Genomic DNA, 16557 nt, shown 5'->3' with positions numbered 1-16557 from the left:
GGAAAACCATTGTAAGGCCACCCCTGAACTCCGGCAACGGCGAGGCGGTGGGTCATAAGGTCATGCTCATGTCAAATGCTGACAGATCAAGAAGTATCAGCAGCGCTGACCCGCCTTGATCCAGGTGCCGTCTTAGGTCATCTGTGAGAGCGACTAGGACAGTCTCCGTCCCATTTTGTTAAATAGATTTTTAAAAACATAATTGAAGCATGTCTATTTCAGATTGTTACAACTTAATTGAAAACAGTTTTGGTTAATGATAATCAGTACCGATTGGGGACAGTCCAAAGCAGCAACTTCTGTCCTCCCTATGTTGAAGCCATTATGACTTCTCCATTAAAGGCCAAAATAGAAATGAAACTACAGGAGATTGATAATAGTCATCTACTTTTGTCACCCAAACCCCCACACAACCCTGGGAATCATATCAGCTTCAGAAAGAGGTGATGTATTAAATATTCCTTTCCACAGTTGCTTTGAAGTTTTAAAAGATTGCAAGAAATGCACTGACATCTCTTCTATCACGTCTATTTTGGCTTGAGTTCAGAGTAGCCCTTGAGGCTCACTCAAGTTACATGTGGCTGAATTTAAGACCAGCCCAAGATGGAGCTGGTTATTTTGTTTAATTAAACTTGTATGTTTTTCTTCAATTGCATTTTTATGTTATGTAAATTTTATGTGCATTTTAACTCTGCTTTACCTGACTCCATGCCTTACAAGAGTTGTCATTTAGGTGTGCCTAAAAATATATGAATGTTCCCTTACAGATGCCTGATATGGAAGACTGGTATTAATGCATTAGCTGTTTTTTTGCAGAGGATCCCGTCTGCCATGTCTGATAACCTTTGTGGAATTTTTTCTACATTTCTGAAAATTATTGAGATCATGTACAAGCCTCAATAAGGCTGGATCCAGTGCATACTTACTTGGAAGTTAGTCCCATTGAATTTGATGGGTGTTACTTTTGAGTACCCATGCATAGGATGGTCTCTCTTCCTATTTGCAATACTCTGTCAAGAGAAGTTGACCTCTAAAGAGGCCTGCATGTGGGATGTATACCAGTTAAATTATGTTCTAATATAAATCTGCTACTGAAGTGATATAACATTTAGTGAATGTGGTCATGTGTGTATCACTTTTAAAATATATGTGTTAATATTGCGATTTCAAGGTTGCTTATCATCAGTAGCCTTTTGTTGAACCTTCAGTCATAATCTTTGCCTTTTTTCCAGGAAGAACACATTCTCTTCCAACTTGAAGAGGGAATTGATGCCTTGGAGGCTGCCATTGCCTACAAGAATGAAAGTATCCAAAATCACAAGAACTTGCTCAGAGCCTCATCTCAGATCATCTCTCAAAGTGAGGCCAGTATGATGGGAAAATTAGTTTTCTTGTCTGCTACTGAGCTTCAAGCAATTCTCTTAAAGTATTTTAATAAGGTTTGTCTATAAGAATAATACATAGTAGAGCAAACCCTGACTTTTTTTCTTGTTACACAGAATGATTGTGTGATGTGTTCTTATTCTAGCTTGAAATGGCAAGAATGTACTGTGCAGAAATTTACTTCAGTTTTTTTAAAAGGGTAGTGCCATTTATTAAAGCAAACACTTCTGAAGACATATACACTAAATTACATTGCCACCATACTTTCCTCAGCTTTTCTTTTACATGAAATATAGCAGATGTTGTTGTGATGCTTCATTGGTTCTTTTAAAAGGAAAAGGATACATGGTAGTCAGTTATAGCTAATGCCCAATGGAGAGGTGGTATCCCTTGTTTACATAGGTGAAATGGCAAACTGCTGGCCAGGATCTGGGGTCATCATTCTGCTTGGGAAATATAAAGATGGTTTTGAAAAGCAACCACTGATGGAGGTTCCCATTATGAACCATACTTAAGTGTTTGCTTGGTTTTTTTTAAGTTTGACACTGTAACCTGGGTGACTCTGAACAGCTATTGTCTAAATGCTGCCGTGCAAAGTATATTATGTGTGCTGTATGTAAGTGACTTATTTTCATGTACTGTGTGTATCCTAGGAGCTTTTCTCCTAGGATGAAAACATTAGAAGACAACTTGATTATATTTGCATATAATACAAATTAAAAGTTATCTTCATATGATACTACATGTAGCAAAGATCACTAGAAACAAGTATTTCAAGGATTTATAAAGGTAAAGGTAGTCCCCTGTGCAAGCACCAGTCGTTTTTGACTCTGGGGTGATGTTGCTTTCACAATGTTTTCACGGCAGACTTTTTACGTGGTGGTTTGCCATTGCCTTCCCTAGTCATCTATACTTTCCCCCCAGCAAGCTGGGTACTCATTTTACTGACCTCGGAAGGATGGAAGGCTGAGTCAACCTGGACCAGCCTCCGCTGGGATCGAACTCAGGTCGTGATTTATTGTATGTTTATTATACTATGAAAGACAGAAAATATTCAAGAGTGTGGAAATTATGGTAGGGTTATAAAAGATTTTGGTTTTTTTCTACTGAACTTGAATTGGATAATTCTGTTGACATGCAGCTCTAGTATGACTTGTCAATAAGTCCTTGTAAACTGTGAATGATTTAAGATGGCTATAGTACAATAATATACAGAATATCCAACACTCGTGGGAAATGGGGATAATGAGTACTTTCAGGGCTTTTTTTCTGGAAAAGGAGGTGCTGAAACTCTCAAGAGGGTAATGAAGGAGAAACAGACAGGTCTCTTACGAACCTTTCAACATTTTTTGAGAATTTTTTTTCCACAAAGAGATTCCAGAACCACATTCCCCAGAAGAAAAGCTTTGCCTCACTTATTACCCAAAGAATCTGCAGCATTTAAATTCCACCCCACTGGAAATGCCATAGCAATGGTCACCATGTTCTGGTATTGACCTTTAAAGCCTTGCACGGCCTGGGACCAACATATCTGAAGGACCACCTCACTCCATATGTGCCCTGGAGGACTCTCCGCTCAATAAACCAACATCAACTGGTTGTCCCCAGCCCAAATGGTGTCTGTTTTGCCTTGACTAGGGCCAGGGCTTTTTCTGCCCTGGCAACAGCCTGGTGGAACATGCTTCCATTAGAGATCAGGGCCCTACCAGAGCTGTTACCTTTTGGCAGGGCCTGTAAGACAGAGCTGTTCTGCCAGGTCTTCTGATGAGTTACTGGTCTCAACATGCAACTGTATGAAATCTGAATCTGATAAATCCTATCTTCCACCCTGGTATCGAACAGTTTACATTGTTTTTATTGTAATTGTATTGATTTTAATTGTTTTAATTTGTTGTACTCTGCCCTAAGCCTGTTCATGGGTAGTGCGGAATATAAATCAACTAAATAAAATAAAATAAATAAGTGTGTGGTGTGCTGGGTTTCCATGGTTGGCAACAATCTGATTTTCCATTTTCTTTATTAGGTTGTCAGCCTCCGAGAGAGTGAACGTAAATTGAAGCTCCAAACTGAAGAACTGGGAATGAGGGTAATGGAACAAGAAAACATAGTAAGAGAGCTTGAATTGGCACTTCAGCATCTCATGCTTCAGTGTGATAGGCGTCTGACCCTCCAGCAAAAAGAACATGAGCAAAAGATGCAATTAATACTAGTTCATTGCAAAGGTATTTGATTTATGAGACCTGTAAATCTTAATACGTTTTACTACAAAATGTAATTGCTGCTGAATTATACACTAAATATAAATAATTTACAGGTCTTTGAAATGCAAAATTGCATTTCAGTTGTTCCAAAAGCAGTCCCAAAATATTTCCTGTCAATCAAGTGGTCATACCTGCACCATCCCAGCTCAAGGTCAAGTAGTTAAAGATCTGTCTAACTGGCTCCAATTTTAAGGCACAAAACCTAGTTCTAACCAATAAAAGATTAATAATAAAAGTATTTTAATTATTACAACTTTTAAAAACTTTATGACAATATCCCTTTGAATTAATATTTTTCTCCCTGTTGCTAGAAGAAAATCACCCTAGGCTTCCTCATAGTTGAATTGATTAGGTGTGTTTATGTGCATACTGCAAGCTAAACTTCCTGTCATTTTGTTGCTTATAGTTTCATTGAATGGACATCTCTCTCTCTTTGTTTTGCCTTCCCCACAAACTTATCTGTGACTTCCTCCTAAGAAGAGTTTCTAGCTCTCTGCTGCAGTTCCCCCTGGGCATGCTTCTTGCGTTAATAATTAACATTTTCAGAGTTCAGACAAACTGAGATACACTGAGTTGGATCCTTCAGGACTGCAGAAGTATTTTATTTACATCCCACCTGGGGAGACCAAAATTAGCTTACATAATTCTCCCTCATATCCTCACATCTACCCTGTGAGATTAGTCAGGCTGAGAGTGCATGACTGGCCCAAGGTCACCCAGCTCCTGCGGTACATTGGGAATTTGAACCTGAGTTTCCAGATCCTAGTCCAACACCCTCACCACCGTGGTGTTGCACAGAGGGCTGCAGCATGTGATTATCTGAGAGAGAGAGGGCACATTTCATTCCCTTTCAGCCTGCATCCCCTATGTTATATTTTGTGCCAGTCAACTTTCAAGAGAAGCTCAAAGGACACAGTGAGAAGGTGAAAGATCCCTTATAATAGTTTCTTTTGTTCATAATTGTTTCAGATTCCAGCATTCTTTCTACAGCTATTTGTGTTTTGTTCCTGTTTCATTTTATATCATGACAAGTTTGGATCTAAAATTATATTTGTCGTTTTAGAGAAAGATGGAGAAAGTATTACAGAATCCCTTAAAACATATGAAGCCAAAGTCCAGCGACTGGAAAAAGAGTTGTTCTTCTATAAAAAAACAAGCAGAGAACTAAAGAAGAAATTAAAGGAACTTCTTGGAGAATCAATGCATCCTCCTCCTACACAAAGTAAAAAACTGATCACTCATACACAGCTTCCATTTATATTAGTAGTAGAACTTCTCTTGAGCATAAAAGAGTTGGATTGCACATTGATTTTAGACATGGTTTATCATAGAGGAATGCTTGGATTTCAGGACTTTTGTTTCTTCAAGTAGAGACAAACTGATTGATCTCCAGTTTTCATATTTGTAAATCAACATTTTCTATGTTAATATAGTTAATACATTTTGCCATTTCTGTATTTAGTAGTGTTTTCATTCACAATAGTGTTCATTCTGATTAAAGTATTCACATATTTTCCACATAGTAGAAAACTATTGACCCTGCTAAAATTCCTAACAAATAACCAGAAAAATTGAAACAATAATCTCAAAACATCTAAGCCGGCTGTTTTTTTGAATATTTCTTTTTAGGTAATTGTTCTAATGATGGGATATTGGACCAAGAAAGAGCAGGTATCTCTTCAGAAGAACTTGTGTGGACATCCAAATCATCTGGAAAATTGAAAGAAACAGAACACCCAGTGGGTGGCTTAGAAGTACATCAAAATCCACATAGACTTGAACAGGATGGTGCAGAGCTGGAATCCAATGCATTGTGTTCATGTAACAGTCATGAGGAGCAAGCGGGAAAAGTGTGTCAGCTTGCAAAATCTCATCCCCAATTGTTCTGTCATTCTCAGGCAAAAGAGACATTGACACAACTTCAAGGAGTAACCTCAGTAAAACTTCCCCGCAAAGAATTACGTCCTATCCCTGTTTCTGAGCTTTCATCAAGGCGCTCAGGCCTAACAGATGGTATAAATTCTGTTGCTGACAATTCCTTTGAAATGTCTAGAAAACCTAGTGACTATAATATATAATCATTTCTTTTTAATATGAATTCAGTACACAATTTCTTCCAATTTATTTCAGTCAGCTACAATATTTATGCAAATTATTTCTAGTTGTGCTTTAAGCCACCGATCATTATTTTATGTAGAAATCTGTGATGCTTTGATACAGTGATGACATAAATGGCTAAAATCAAAGGAGTTTTCACTGTGAGGAATTCTGTTACAAAGGATGTGCTCCTTTCTTCGTAGTATTAGAATGGAGTTTTCTACTTTTGAGTGCGTTCTTTAAATCTTATACTACAGATAATCTTAGAGCTATATAATTTTGTTCATACCATTGTGTTGACTGTTCCCGAGAGCATGTTTATGTGGCTAAACAATGTATAAGTGGAACAATCAGCTATGGCTGTAAGCACTCCATGTGATTACAGTTATGGCAGTGCTGTTGGCTAGACCTGTTACTACTCAGTTTTGCACATTTCAGTTGTCTTTGTGAACATGTAGCGCTGGAGGGTTCACATGAATAAATACTGTATTGTGTTACCTGGTTAGGTGTAGCATGTTCTTCATGGAAACACAAGCAGTGATGGTTTCCTAACCTACTTTTGTGTATGCATACTTGTGCTAATAATAAAAATAATAAGTTATTTATTGTATGGCAGAGTTACACACAGGAAGCAGATAATAATATAAAATGCATAACTAAATTGATACAAAGGGTATGCAGACAGATTGGGCAATTCCCTTAAATACTAGTGTCTAAATTTTCAGTCCACTCAATTGCAACTGGGAAGAGTTCAGAGAGCTCTGACACATTATTATTTATTGTGACAGAACCGGCCGATTCTGCTTTCAGACCCAGTCCCGTCAACTCCCTTTTGAGTTGCCAACTCTTGAAGGGAGCTTGTCTTCTTCCCGCCCACTAGGGCACGCTGCAACCACCTGTTCAATTTAGGGGTTCCTGACCGAGAGGAACAGGACTCCCAATCTCCCTTGCCAGTTCTGTAGCCTCAAGGTCCTCTGCCAACCCAGCACCTGGTTAACACAGAGACCACAGTCCTACTTTGGGAGACCCCTGGAGGATTGGCACCCTTGCCAACTGTATGCCTTCCCTGGACTCCCCTCTAACAGTAGTGTGGTCTAAGGCGGTTGGGGAACCTTGGTGGTACAGAGGGACTACCTTTTCAACAAATAAAACATTTATTTAAAACATGCAACTATTTACAGGCATTTTTAAATACAGGGTGAACAGAAGTAATAAATGAAAGTAGGGATAAATGCTCCTTCTTTCCCTAATATATAACTGGCCCTGACCATACCATCCAGAACCAACTCACCAGTTACCAAGACTCAAATCAAACTCACTGTCAGCTTCCCCTGACAACTTTTAACTGCCCATTTCCCTCTAATATAAAACCCAGTCCCCGCCCAGGAACTGGCTTTCCTGCTTGCAGCATTCTGGGAGACCAGCCTGACAGACTTCCTGTCACTCTAGGGTCGTTTTCGCACTCACCTTCAGCCAGCGCGACCCCCCTCTTCACCGCGCAGGATCTGCGCGGATTTCGCACTAAACGCTGCGGAGTAGCCAGAAAAGCCGGAAGCTCCCGGCGCAAAAGCCGCTCAAACTGAAACCGCCAAAAAGCAGTTTGGCATTTGCGCAGCTTTTGCGACGGGAGCTTCCGGCTTTTCTGGCTGCTCCGCAGCGTTTAGTGCGAAATCCGCGCAGATCCTGCGCGGTGAAGAGGGGGGTCGCGCCGGCTGAAGGTGAGTGCGAAAACAACCTAGGAGACCTCAGAATTGCTGTTCCCAGACAGGAGGGGAGGGGGGAGGAGATAGAGACTAGGCCCAAAGCCTGTCTAGAGTTTGAGAGACTCCTCCAACCACTCCCAGACAAACATAGCCCAAAATGGTGTTTCTCCACAATTATTATTATTAGTTTATTTATATCCCGCCCATTCCCCCGTGGGGGCTCAGGGCGAAGCACAACATAAATGAAATCACATTAAAATCATATATTAATAAAAGCAATTACAATTATTCCATAAACAAATAGCTTGGCAGAACAATTTTGATGAGATGGTGCAGCTGGACAGTGCAGCGAGTCAGCACAGTAGGATATACAGTAGGGGAGGCCAACTGATCTAGTGGGCAGATGCCCATCGCCTCGCCCAAAGACCTGGCGGAACTGTTCTGTTTTACAAGCCCTACAAAAGGCTAGTAAGCCAGGTAGGGCCTGGATCTCTATAGGGAGCTGATTCCACCAGGTTGGGGCCAGGACCGAAAAGGACCTGACCCTGGTAGAGGCAAGACGGGCATCTTTTGGGCCGGGGACAGTCAGCCTATCCTGGGAGGCCAAACAAAGCGACCTCTGGGGCATATACAGGAAGAGATGGTCCAGCAGGTATGCTGGTCCTAGGCCGCGTAAGGCTTTGAAAGTCAGAACTAACACCTTGAAGCGGATCCGGTACTCTATAGGCAGCCAGTACAGGCCATGGAGCACCGGCCGCATGCTCACCCATTAGGGTTGCCAAGTCCAATTCAAGAAATACCTGGGGACTTTGGGGGTGGAGACAGGAGCAAGGGTGTGACAAGCATCATTGAACTCCAAGGGAGTTCTGGCCATCACATTTAAAGGGACAGCACACCTTTTAGAATGTCTTCCTTCCATAGAAAATAATGAGGGATAGGGGCACCTTCTTTTGGGGCTCATAGAATTGGACCCCCTGGTCCAATCCTTTTGAAACTTGGGAGGTATTTTGGGGAGAGGCACTAGATGCTATATGGAAAATTTGGCACCTCTACCTCAAAAAACAGCCTTCCCAGAGCCCCTGACACCCGTGGATCAATTCCCCATCATTCCCTATGGGAATCGTTCCTGGAGGTGCATAATGGCTGTGGGGGTGGAGCTTCCCCCACCGGCCAGCTGGCTGGGGGAGGGGGGAAGCCTGTAAAACCAGAGGATCCCCCGCTGGGACCTGGGGATTGGGAAGCCTATCACCCATATAGGTGATGCAGTCAGGCGAGCTGCCGTGTTCTGTACCCGCTGCAGTTTCCAGATCAGCTTCAAGGGCAAGCCCGCATAGAGTTACAGTAATCTAAACTGGAAGTAACCATTGCATGGGTCACAGTGGCCAAGTCTTGAGGGGAGAGATATGGTGCTAGTTGCCTGATCTGCCGTAGATGGTGGAAGGCAGACCTGGCAGCTGCCACGACCTGGGCCTCCATGGAAAGTGAGGCATCCAGGATCACTCCCAAGCTCTTCACCTGTTGGATTGGCACTAAAACGACACCATCCAAGGGTGGGAGCTGGGTACACAAACCCTCCCCCCCCCCTCAACTCAGGCACATGTCCTCCATCTTTGCTGGATTTAACTTCAGTGAGCTCTGCTGTAGCCATCCTGCTATGGCTCCTAATGCCTTGGCAGGTGTTCAGGGGCAGAAGACGGTCTGCCATCCATCAACAGATAGAGCTGGGTGTCATCAGCATACTGGTGACAACCCAGCCCGAAACCTAGGCACCCTGGGCAAGGGGGCGCATATAGATGTTAAATAATATGGGCGAGAGAATAGCAGCCTGCGGCACTCCACATATAAGTGGGTTCCGCATGGAGGTTTGCTCACCCAGCCTCACCCTTTGTCCCCCGCCCCTGGAGAAAGGAGGAAAACCATTGCAAGGCTGTCCCCCGTATTCTGGTGACAATGAGGTGGTGGGTCAATAGGTCATAATCGACCGTGTCAAACGCTGCTGATAGGTTGAGAAGAATCATCTCCCTGGAAAGCACAATGCTCACAGTCCTGTGGCAGATGCAAAATACAAAGCAGGAGTCAAGTTTCACCTTTAAGATCAACAAAGTTTTATTCAGAACATAAGCTTTCGTGTGCTAAAAGCACACTTCTTCAGACGAGGAGATCAGGTAGAATACGTTTGGCAAGCTGCAGCACAATCACATTCAGGTCCTTGTATTTTGCCCCATTTAAGCAATAGGTCTGCACAACTGCCAAAGCCTGTTGGTATTCTATTAGCCATCTTCCATACTTTACATGGAAAGTCAAATCCTGTGGGCCTCTCACTGGTGTTTATCAGGACAAAGTTTAAGTCTACTGGGACCTTTAAAACCAACAAAGTTTTATTCATGGTATATAAGCTTCAGTGTGCAAACACACTTCCTCGGATACATTGAAACAGTTCCCTCAAGCCTTGTAGAGGGCGTTGCTGTCAGGAAGGGCTACTTAGAATTAAGATGTATAAATATTGGGTGATTATAACAGAGACTGGATGCAAGAAAGATCTGTGAATGGCAGTAAAGTAACTGAGCAAGAAATACAGCTAAGCCTGGAATAACAGATTAGGTAAATAGCAGTAAAATGGTATACAAGTAACAAAGGAGTTAACACATGTGAGAACTAAGTTAGACCCCAGTGGCACCTTTAAGACCAACAAAGTTTTATTCAAGGTATATAAGCTTTCCTGTGTAAGCACACTTCCTAGGACACATTGAAACAGTTTCCTCAAGCCTTACTTATAAGTGGTGGGGGTTGCTGTCAGGAAGGGCTACTTAAAATCAAGATGCATAAAAGCTGGGGGATATTAGCTGAGATTGGGTACAAGAAGGATCCATGAATGGCAGTAAATCAGCATACAAAAACAAGAGTGAACAAACGTGGGAATGAGGTCTGCATCCAGTGACACCTACAAGTCAATTAAAGTTCAATTCTGGGTGACAACTGAGAGACTTAGTATGTACACTCCTTCAGATTAATTCGAACAGATTTCCTCAAATGTTACATATATGTCGGGGGTAGGGTTAGTTGCCAGGATGAACTTAAGATGCCTAAGTAACAAGCAATAAATACAGTTAACACTGGAATACCACACGGGGGCACCCAAGGGTGCGTGGTACCCTATGCAAGTCTCGCTGCCATCTGCCATTTCTCTGAGTGCTTCCACCATTCTGCGTCCCTCCCCCCACAGCAGGCAAAGCTGGGGGAGGGCACACAGCATAACCCCCTTGGCATTCAGGTACATGAGACCCAGCTGACAGGAAGCAAGTAAAAGGCTTTCCCTTTAATTCCTTCATGCCAGCTGATCGGGGCAGGGCTCTGGGGTGCCTGAATGACAAACAGGCATAAGCGAGACTGGGCTGACAGGAAGCAAGTGAAAGGCTTTCCATTGACTTGCTTCTTACCAATTGGTTAGATGGACTCACATACCAGAATGCCAAGCGGCATAAGCCCCTTGGCATTCAGGTGCACAACACCCAGCTGACATGAAAAAAGTGAATTTTTTCCTTGCCAGCTGGCTGGTGGCTCTGGAGCACCTGAATGCAAAGGAGCAGAAGCCCCTTGTAATTCAAGCATACCAGCCCTAGCTGGCAGGAAGCAAGTAACGGGTTTCACTTTAATTGTTTCTTGCTGGCTGGTCAGGGGGTCTCGTGTGCTTCAGTGCCAAGGAACATAAGCTTTGACCCGGGTGACAGGAAACATACAAAAGGTTTCCCTTTAAATGCTGGTTGAGGGGTATGGCACACCTGAATAAGCCCCATGGCACTCAGGAGCACCAGGCCCCTCAACCAGCATTTAAAGGGAAACCTTTTGTATGCCTCCTGTCAACTGGGTCCAGCGCACATGAATGCCATGAATGCACCTGAATGCATTCAGGCATACTGCATCCAGGTGACAAGAAACATACAAAAAGTTTCCCTTTTATTGCTTCCTGCCAGCTGGTTGAGGGGTCTGGCACGCCTGAATGTCAAGGGGCATAAGCCGCTTGGCATTCAGGGGCACCAGACCCGGCTTTCAGGAAACATACAAAAGCTTTCCTTTTAAATGCTGTCGAGGGGTCTGTCAGACCTGAATGCTATGGGGCATTAGCCCCTTGGCATTTAGGTACGCCAGACCAGAGTGACAAGAAACATACAAAAGCTTTCCCTTTAAATTTTAGTCGAGGCATGCCAGACCTGGAAGACAGGAAACATACAAAAGGTTCCCTTTAAATGCTGGTCGAGGGGACTGGCATAAGCCCCTTGGCATTCAGGCACGCCATGCCCAGGTGACAGGAAACACAGAAATGTTTTTCTTTAAATGCTGGTCAAGGGGTCTGGCACACCTGAATGCCATGGGGTATAAGCCCCTTGGCATTCAGGTGTGCCAGACCCCTCAACAAGCTAGCAGGAAGCTATGAAAGGGAGACCTTTTGTATGTTTCCTGTCATCCGGGTCAAGGCTTATGCCCCATGACATTCAGGTGCACCGAACCCAGGTGACAGGCATTTAAAGGGAAACCTTTTGTATGTTTCCTGTCACCCGGGTCTGGCGCACCTGAATGCTAAGCAGCTTATGCCCCTTGGCACTCAGGCGTGCCAGACCCCTCGACCAGCATTGAAAGGAAAACTTTTTGTATGTTTCCTGTCACCTGGGTCTGGCACGGCTGAGTGCCAAGGATAAGCTCAGCAAGCAAGATGAATGATGTTGCCTGATCAAGATTTCCCAACACTAAAACAGAATATAGTCCAAATACGATGCTTTTAAATTTAGTACAGTTGTATTTCCCAGTTGGATTGACCAGGTGACTTGCAGTGATCAAAATGGCAGATAAAATACATCACAATAATAAAGTGCCAAGGTTTAGACAGCTCTTAAATGTAAGCGGAAAAGTTGAAAAGCCAAAAACTTAGTCCTCAAAAGCCAGATGTAAGAGAAAAGCCTTCACCCTGTTTGCTAAAGGACAAGAGGCAACTAGCATTCTGCATGTTGAGAAGCCATTTCTCCTTATATATGTCTACTGTGTTGCAGCCTGAGCCAAACCTTTACCTAGTGGTTATAAATAATGCCCAAGCAGGTTTGTAAGGTTGCCCGGTGGCACTCTCAAAGATGTCCTGTCCAAGTTTTAACCTGCTGGCCTTTACAGTCACCTCCAAGGCTGGCTACAAGATCAGCATAGTCGGATAGCTTGCTGAGGCTTGCAGCTGGCAGAAGGCTCAGGAGTGGAAGATGGCAGATCCCCTCTAGAAATCTCCTGCTCCATGCTGGGAGAGGCACTTGGAGAGTGCTCCTTTTAGATGCAGGCTCCAATAGGGCTGATAGGAGTTTGAAAGAGGAATGAGGCCAGGCGACTCGCACTTGCTGTGTGTATAGTGGAAGGCATCTTGCCAAACCAAAGACCCTTCAAAATTTGGAACCAACCTTGGTCATCAGGGAGTTTAAGTGTTATATAAAGTGGATTCTTTGTTATGAATATAGTAATAGCCTGTCTTCGTTCTCTTTAATGTTCCTATTTGATGTTACACGTTTGCTTAATAAAACATCAATATTATGACTGTGTTTGCTTTTTCACTTTTTAAAAAGTTCCCATAAGAACCGTTGCAGTGAAGCGTTAATCCGGCCTTTCCTTGCCATTGCCAGCACTCAGCTTCGGGATCCAGGCGCTAAGGCGGGAAGGGGCGCAGGAATGTAGCTGTCGTCAAGGTCTTGCCTGCGTAACGAGCCAGCTTTTGCGCATGCGCCAGATGCTCTCATTGTCCTGTAGCCAGTCGACCCGAGAAATAAACAAACTCAGCAAACCAACGAGTGCTCGTGCCTGGCACAGATACGCGCTCCCGTGAGCGGCTTGGGGCTTCGTCAGTCTCCTCCCCCCTCAGCCTTTGCCTAACACGCCCGCGTCGCCTCGAGCTTTTCTACCCATCACGTCCCGAGCTGTTGTACGGACTGCCGGTGCGAGGCCGCAACCGTTGCCCCCCGCCCGGGGCTTAGGAAAGCGGTGAGGGCCCTTCTCTTTCGTCCTGGCTCCTCCGTCGCTTTCTCCCCCCCCCCTCGGAAAAAGAAGAATAGGGAAGGGGAAATACCCTGCTCTTCTCCTTGGGAAGAGGTGAGGGCAGTAGATCTCGGCTGGAGCAGGCTCCGGCGTGACGGAGGGGGCAAAGAAAGAGGGAATGTCGCGCGTGGGTTGGGGAGCCACGAAGGGCCGGGCTGGTAACGCGCCTGCAAGTGACCCGGAGCCAGACTGCCCCCGTCCGTAGAGCTCTAGGTTTGGAGCTTATTGCCCTCGTAGTGTGCCTGCCTGCCTGCTTGGGAACCTCAAGCACCTCCAAGAAAGTAGCTCTTTGGTAGTCCGGTGGAAGTAAGCCGCGGTGAGACCGCTTGCGCTTATGACTGTGTAAACCTGCATAGGATTGTACTGCTTTTTCTGGTGCAGGTGGTGTGGGTTTTTTAAAAATGAGAGCGGGCCAAACCTGCTTGTGACTCTCGCTGCTTAATTAGGCCCCCAGGGCATCAGTTCTTTGCTAGCATGGCTTGCAATATTTACTATCAGGTTAGCTTTCACGAACATTTATTGGAAAGCAAAAAGGGAAAAGATAATATCCAGCCAATGTTCTTTTTTCATAATATTCTTTCTCTGAGGAGTTCAGAGAACCATACAAGGGTTTTCCCCCAAGTATATCCTTACACTGAACCAGTAAAAGTGGTTAGACTGAGATACAGCATGACTGGCTTAAAATCATCCTCTGAATGGGGATGTCAAGGCACTTAAATATTCTAGGTATATCTGTGGAAGAGTTTAGTGGCAGTTGAAAGTGCTTGACTTTGAGGTGATTTTATCTTCCCTTTATAAATGATAAAAATCTGCAGAGTTGCTGCCATCAGCAGAAAACTCTGTATCTAACAAAAAAACCTTGGCAACCTTACAAAAAAAAAACCTGTAGCAAAATGGTTATTTAACCAGTTTTTGCTCACTGAAATACGGAATAACCCAAGTTTTCCAGAACTGTTCTTTGGTGACAATTAAAACTGCTGGAGGGCCAACAAGGAGGAAATAGAGGTCAAGGCCCTTTCCAATATTGCCTCCTGTCATTGGTTTATTGACTCTAAATATGGAGGTTCCCTTTAGTCATCATGACAATTAGCTGTTGATGTATCTACCTTCCATGAATCTTTTTAACCCCCTTTTATAGCCCTGTGCTTATGGCCATCACTATGTCCACTGGAAGTGAATCTCACAATTTAATTACTTGAGTAAAATATTTCCTTTTGTCTGTACTTATTGCCCATCAACTTCATTAGGTATCCCTGAGTTATATATAATGCAAGAAGGAGAAAAAGCTTTCTTTCAACTTTTTCTACCCCATGCATAATTTTATAAACCTCTAGTAATGCCATATAGTACAAGGGAATAAGGAAGGAGAGGGATCAGACTGTAACTTCTTTGCATTATTATGCTATTCACAAAAGCGGGGCAGGGGAAGAGAAATTCTAATTAAATGACTCTTTACATTGCAACACGCACACTCACCCTGCTACATGGTGTCCTCTTCTGGAAGTCTGTGAACTCTCAGCAGTGGCATTTCTCAGGATGCAGGGAGCTGCCAGATGAGGAGGGTGCCTCAATAAAAAAATGTTTTTTGTTGATGTTGTAGTGAATGAACACTCTTTTTCCTGTTTAACTGTAAGATTGTCTAATTTTGTAAGCATAACAGCTGACCAAAATTCTGTTTCCAACCTGGGGTAGCAGGTCACATAAGTTGTCAAGTACACCTCCAGTGAAGGATCATGAAAAACCCATCCACTCTTGGAGGGCTGATGCAGAAAATTTCCCATAAATATGATACCTACGGTGCACCTCAACCAGGATACTTTTTGCAACCCACCTACTGTTTCTGCACAACTGAAAGCTAACAAAGCTTCCTTATAAAATCTAGAATGCTTCCTTGGTAATATTGTTGATGTCAGTGGGAGTATCTACATGTAAACAGATATAGGTTATGTTTTAAGTACAAGTCTGAAAGGAGTAAAGTGACAGAAATTTGATGTTTGCCTCTCCTGGCAGTACTACATACATTTAGGGATGTTTCCGTAAAGGAAGAATTTATTACAATTAAACCATTTCATTCAGAAACCAAATTTTCCTGAGACATTTTGCTGCAGATGTTGTTCAGCATTAGCTTACTAGCACAGGTAACATTTGTGACTTCTTGCATCTGGACAATAAGGTACTTGCTCCATTTTCCTCCCATGGTATTCAAGAATATCTGACCTAATTGTGTCACTTGTCATTGCTGGTATGTCAAGGAGAAGGGACAAATACCTTTCACAAAATCCTGAAGAATATGGAGGAATGACCTGTAGGGTCTTCTCTGACAAAGTTTGGTTTGCTTCACTTTGAATAATGTAGCAAAATATTTTGTAAACATTTCACAGCAATTTTGTTTCAGCTCATTGCACTTCAGTAAAACAAGACGCTTTCTTTTCTTAAAACATATTCTAGGATGACCACTATTCTTCTAGGGATCTAAATCACTAAGAGCTAAGAATCCCTGCTTTTATAAAATCCTAGTCTGCTTCCGTTTTAATCTCACTCTGAAGAGTGCATATTTATGGTGGGACAGTAATTGCAAAAGATAATTGGACTTTTATGATCTCCCTTAAGAACAAGATGACAACTTTCTCAGTAACTTATTTATACTTTCTTTCATATTTGGAGCCTGAACTTTAGTGCAAGCCAGGATCCTAGAGAAAGAACTGTAGTGTTCCTAAGGATTTTTTTTTTACTACTAAATTTTGAGTCACTACCATTTCCCCAAATTCCCCATCTAGAATTTTCCAGTACAATGATGTCACAACTGAGTACTTTTTGTCTTCGTGGATTCTATTGCAAAGATGAACATCTCAGTTTTTCTTTGTTGCTATATTAGAATTGTCCATTTTGTTTAAGGAAAAATTAAAAATTTGGCAGATTGGTTTTCTTTGAAAGATGTTAAAAACTTTAATTATTGGTAGACACATGTGAGATTTAGTGTGAGTGCAACTATAGTAAAACAGTACAGTGATATTTCTGCCTCTTTCCCTCATTTTCCTTTTTGTTGTTTTTTT

At 43.0% G+C, this 16557-nt stretch overlaps 2 protein-coding genes across 5 annotated transcripts in view; both read left to right on the top strand.

Annotated features, from left to right (window-relative positions):
• KIF27 (kinesin family member 27) overlaps positions 1–6351 on the top strand; it is a 51163-nt gene extending 44812 nt beyond the window's left edge. The window contains exons 17-20 of the mRNA XM_060235408.1: positions 1233–1439; positions 3407–3605; positions 4708–4866; positions 5274–6351. Coding sequence (XP_060091391.1) covers positions 1233–1439; positions 3407–3605; positions 4708–4866; positions 5274–5722 — 1014 coding nt within the window. The 3' untranslated portion in view covers positions 5723–6351. The remainder of the gene's footprint in view (positions 1–1232; positions 1440–3406; positions 3606–4707; positions 4867–5273) is intronic.
• Positions 6352–13096: 6745 nt separating this feature from the next.
• Positions 13097–16557, top strand: part of GKAP1 (G kinase anchoring protein 1) — a 53495-nt gene continuing 50034 nt past the window's right edge. Inside the window, exon 1 of one of the 4 annotated variants that reach the window (XM_060235405.1) lies at positions 13097–13450. The gene's annotated coding sequence lies outside the window, so the exon portion shown is untranslated. Of the gene's footprint in view, positions 13821–16557 lie in introns of all 4 variants that reach the window. The other 3 variants (XM_060235406.1, XM_060235403.1, XM_060235404.1) reach the window with 3 other exon arrangements.

Source organism: Heteronotia binoei, chromosome 4, assembly GCF_032191835.1.
Source record: "Heteronotia binoei isolate CCM8104 ecotype False Entrance Well chromosome 4, APGP_CSIRO_Hbin_v1, whole genome shotgun sequence".
Classification (NCBI taxonomy): Eukaryota; Metazoa; Chordata; class Lepidosauria; order Squamata; family Gekkonidae; genus Heteronotia; species Heteronotia binoei.
The sequence above is the reverse complement of the archived record's forward strand: the minus strand, read 5'-3'. Positions and strand labels throughout refer to the sequence as shown.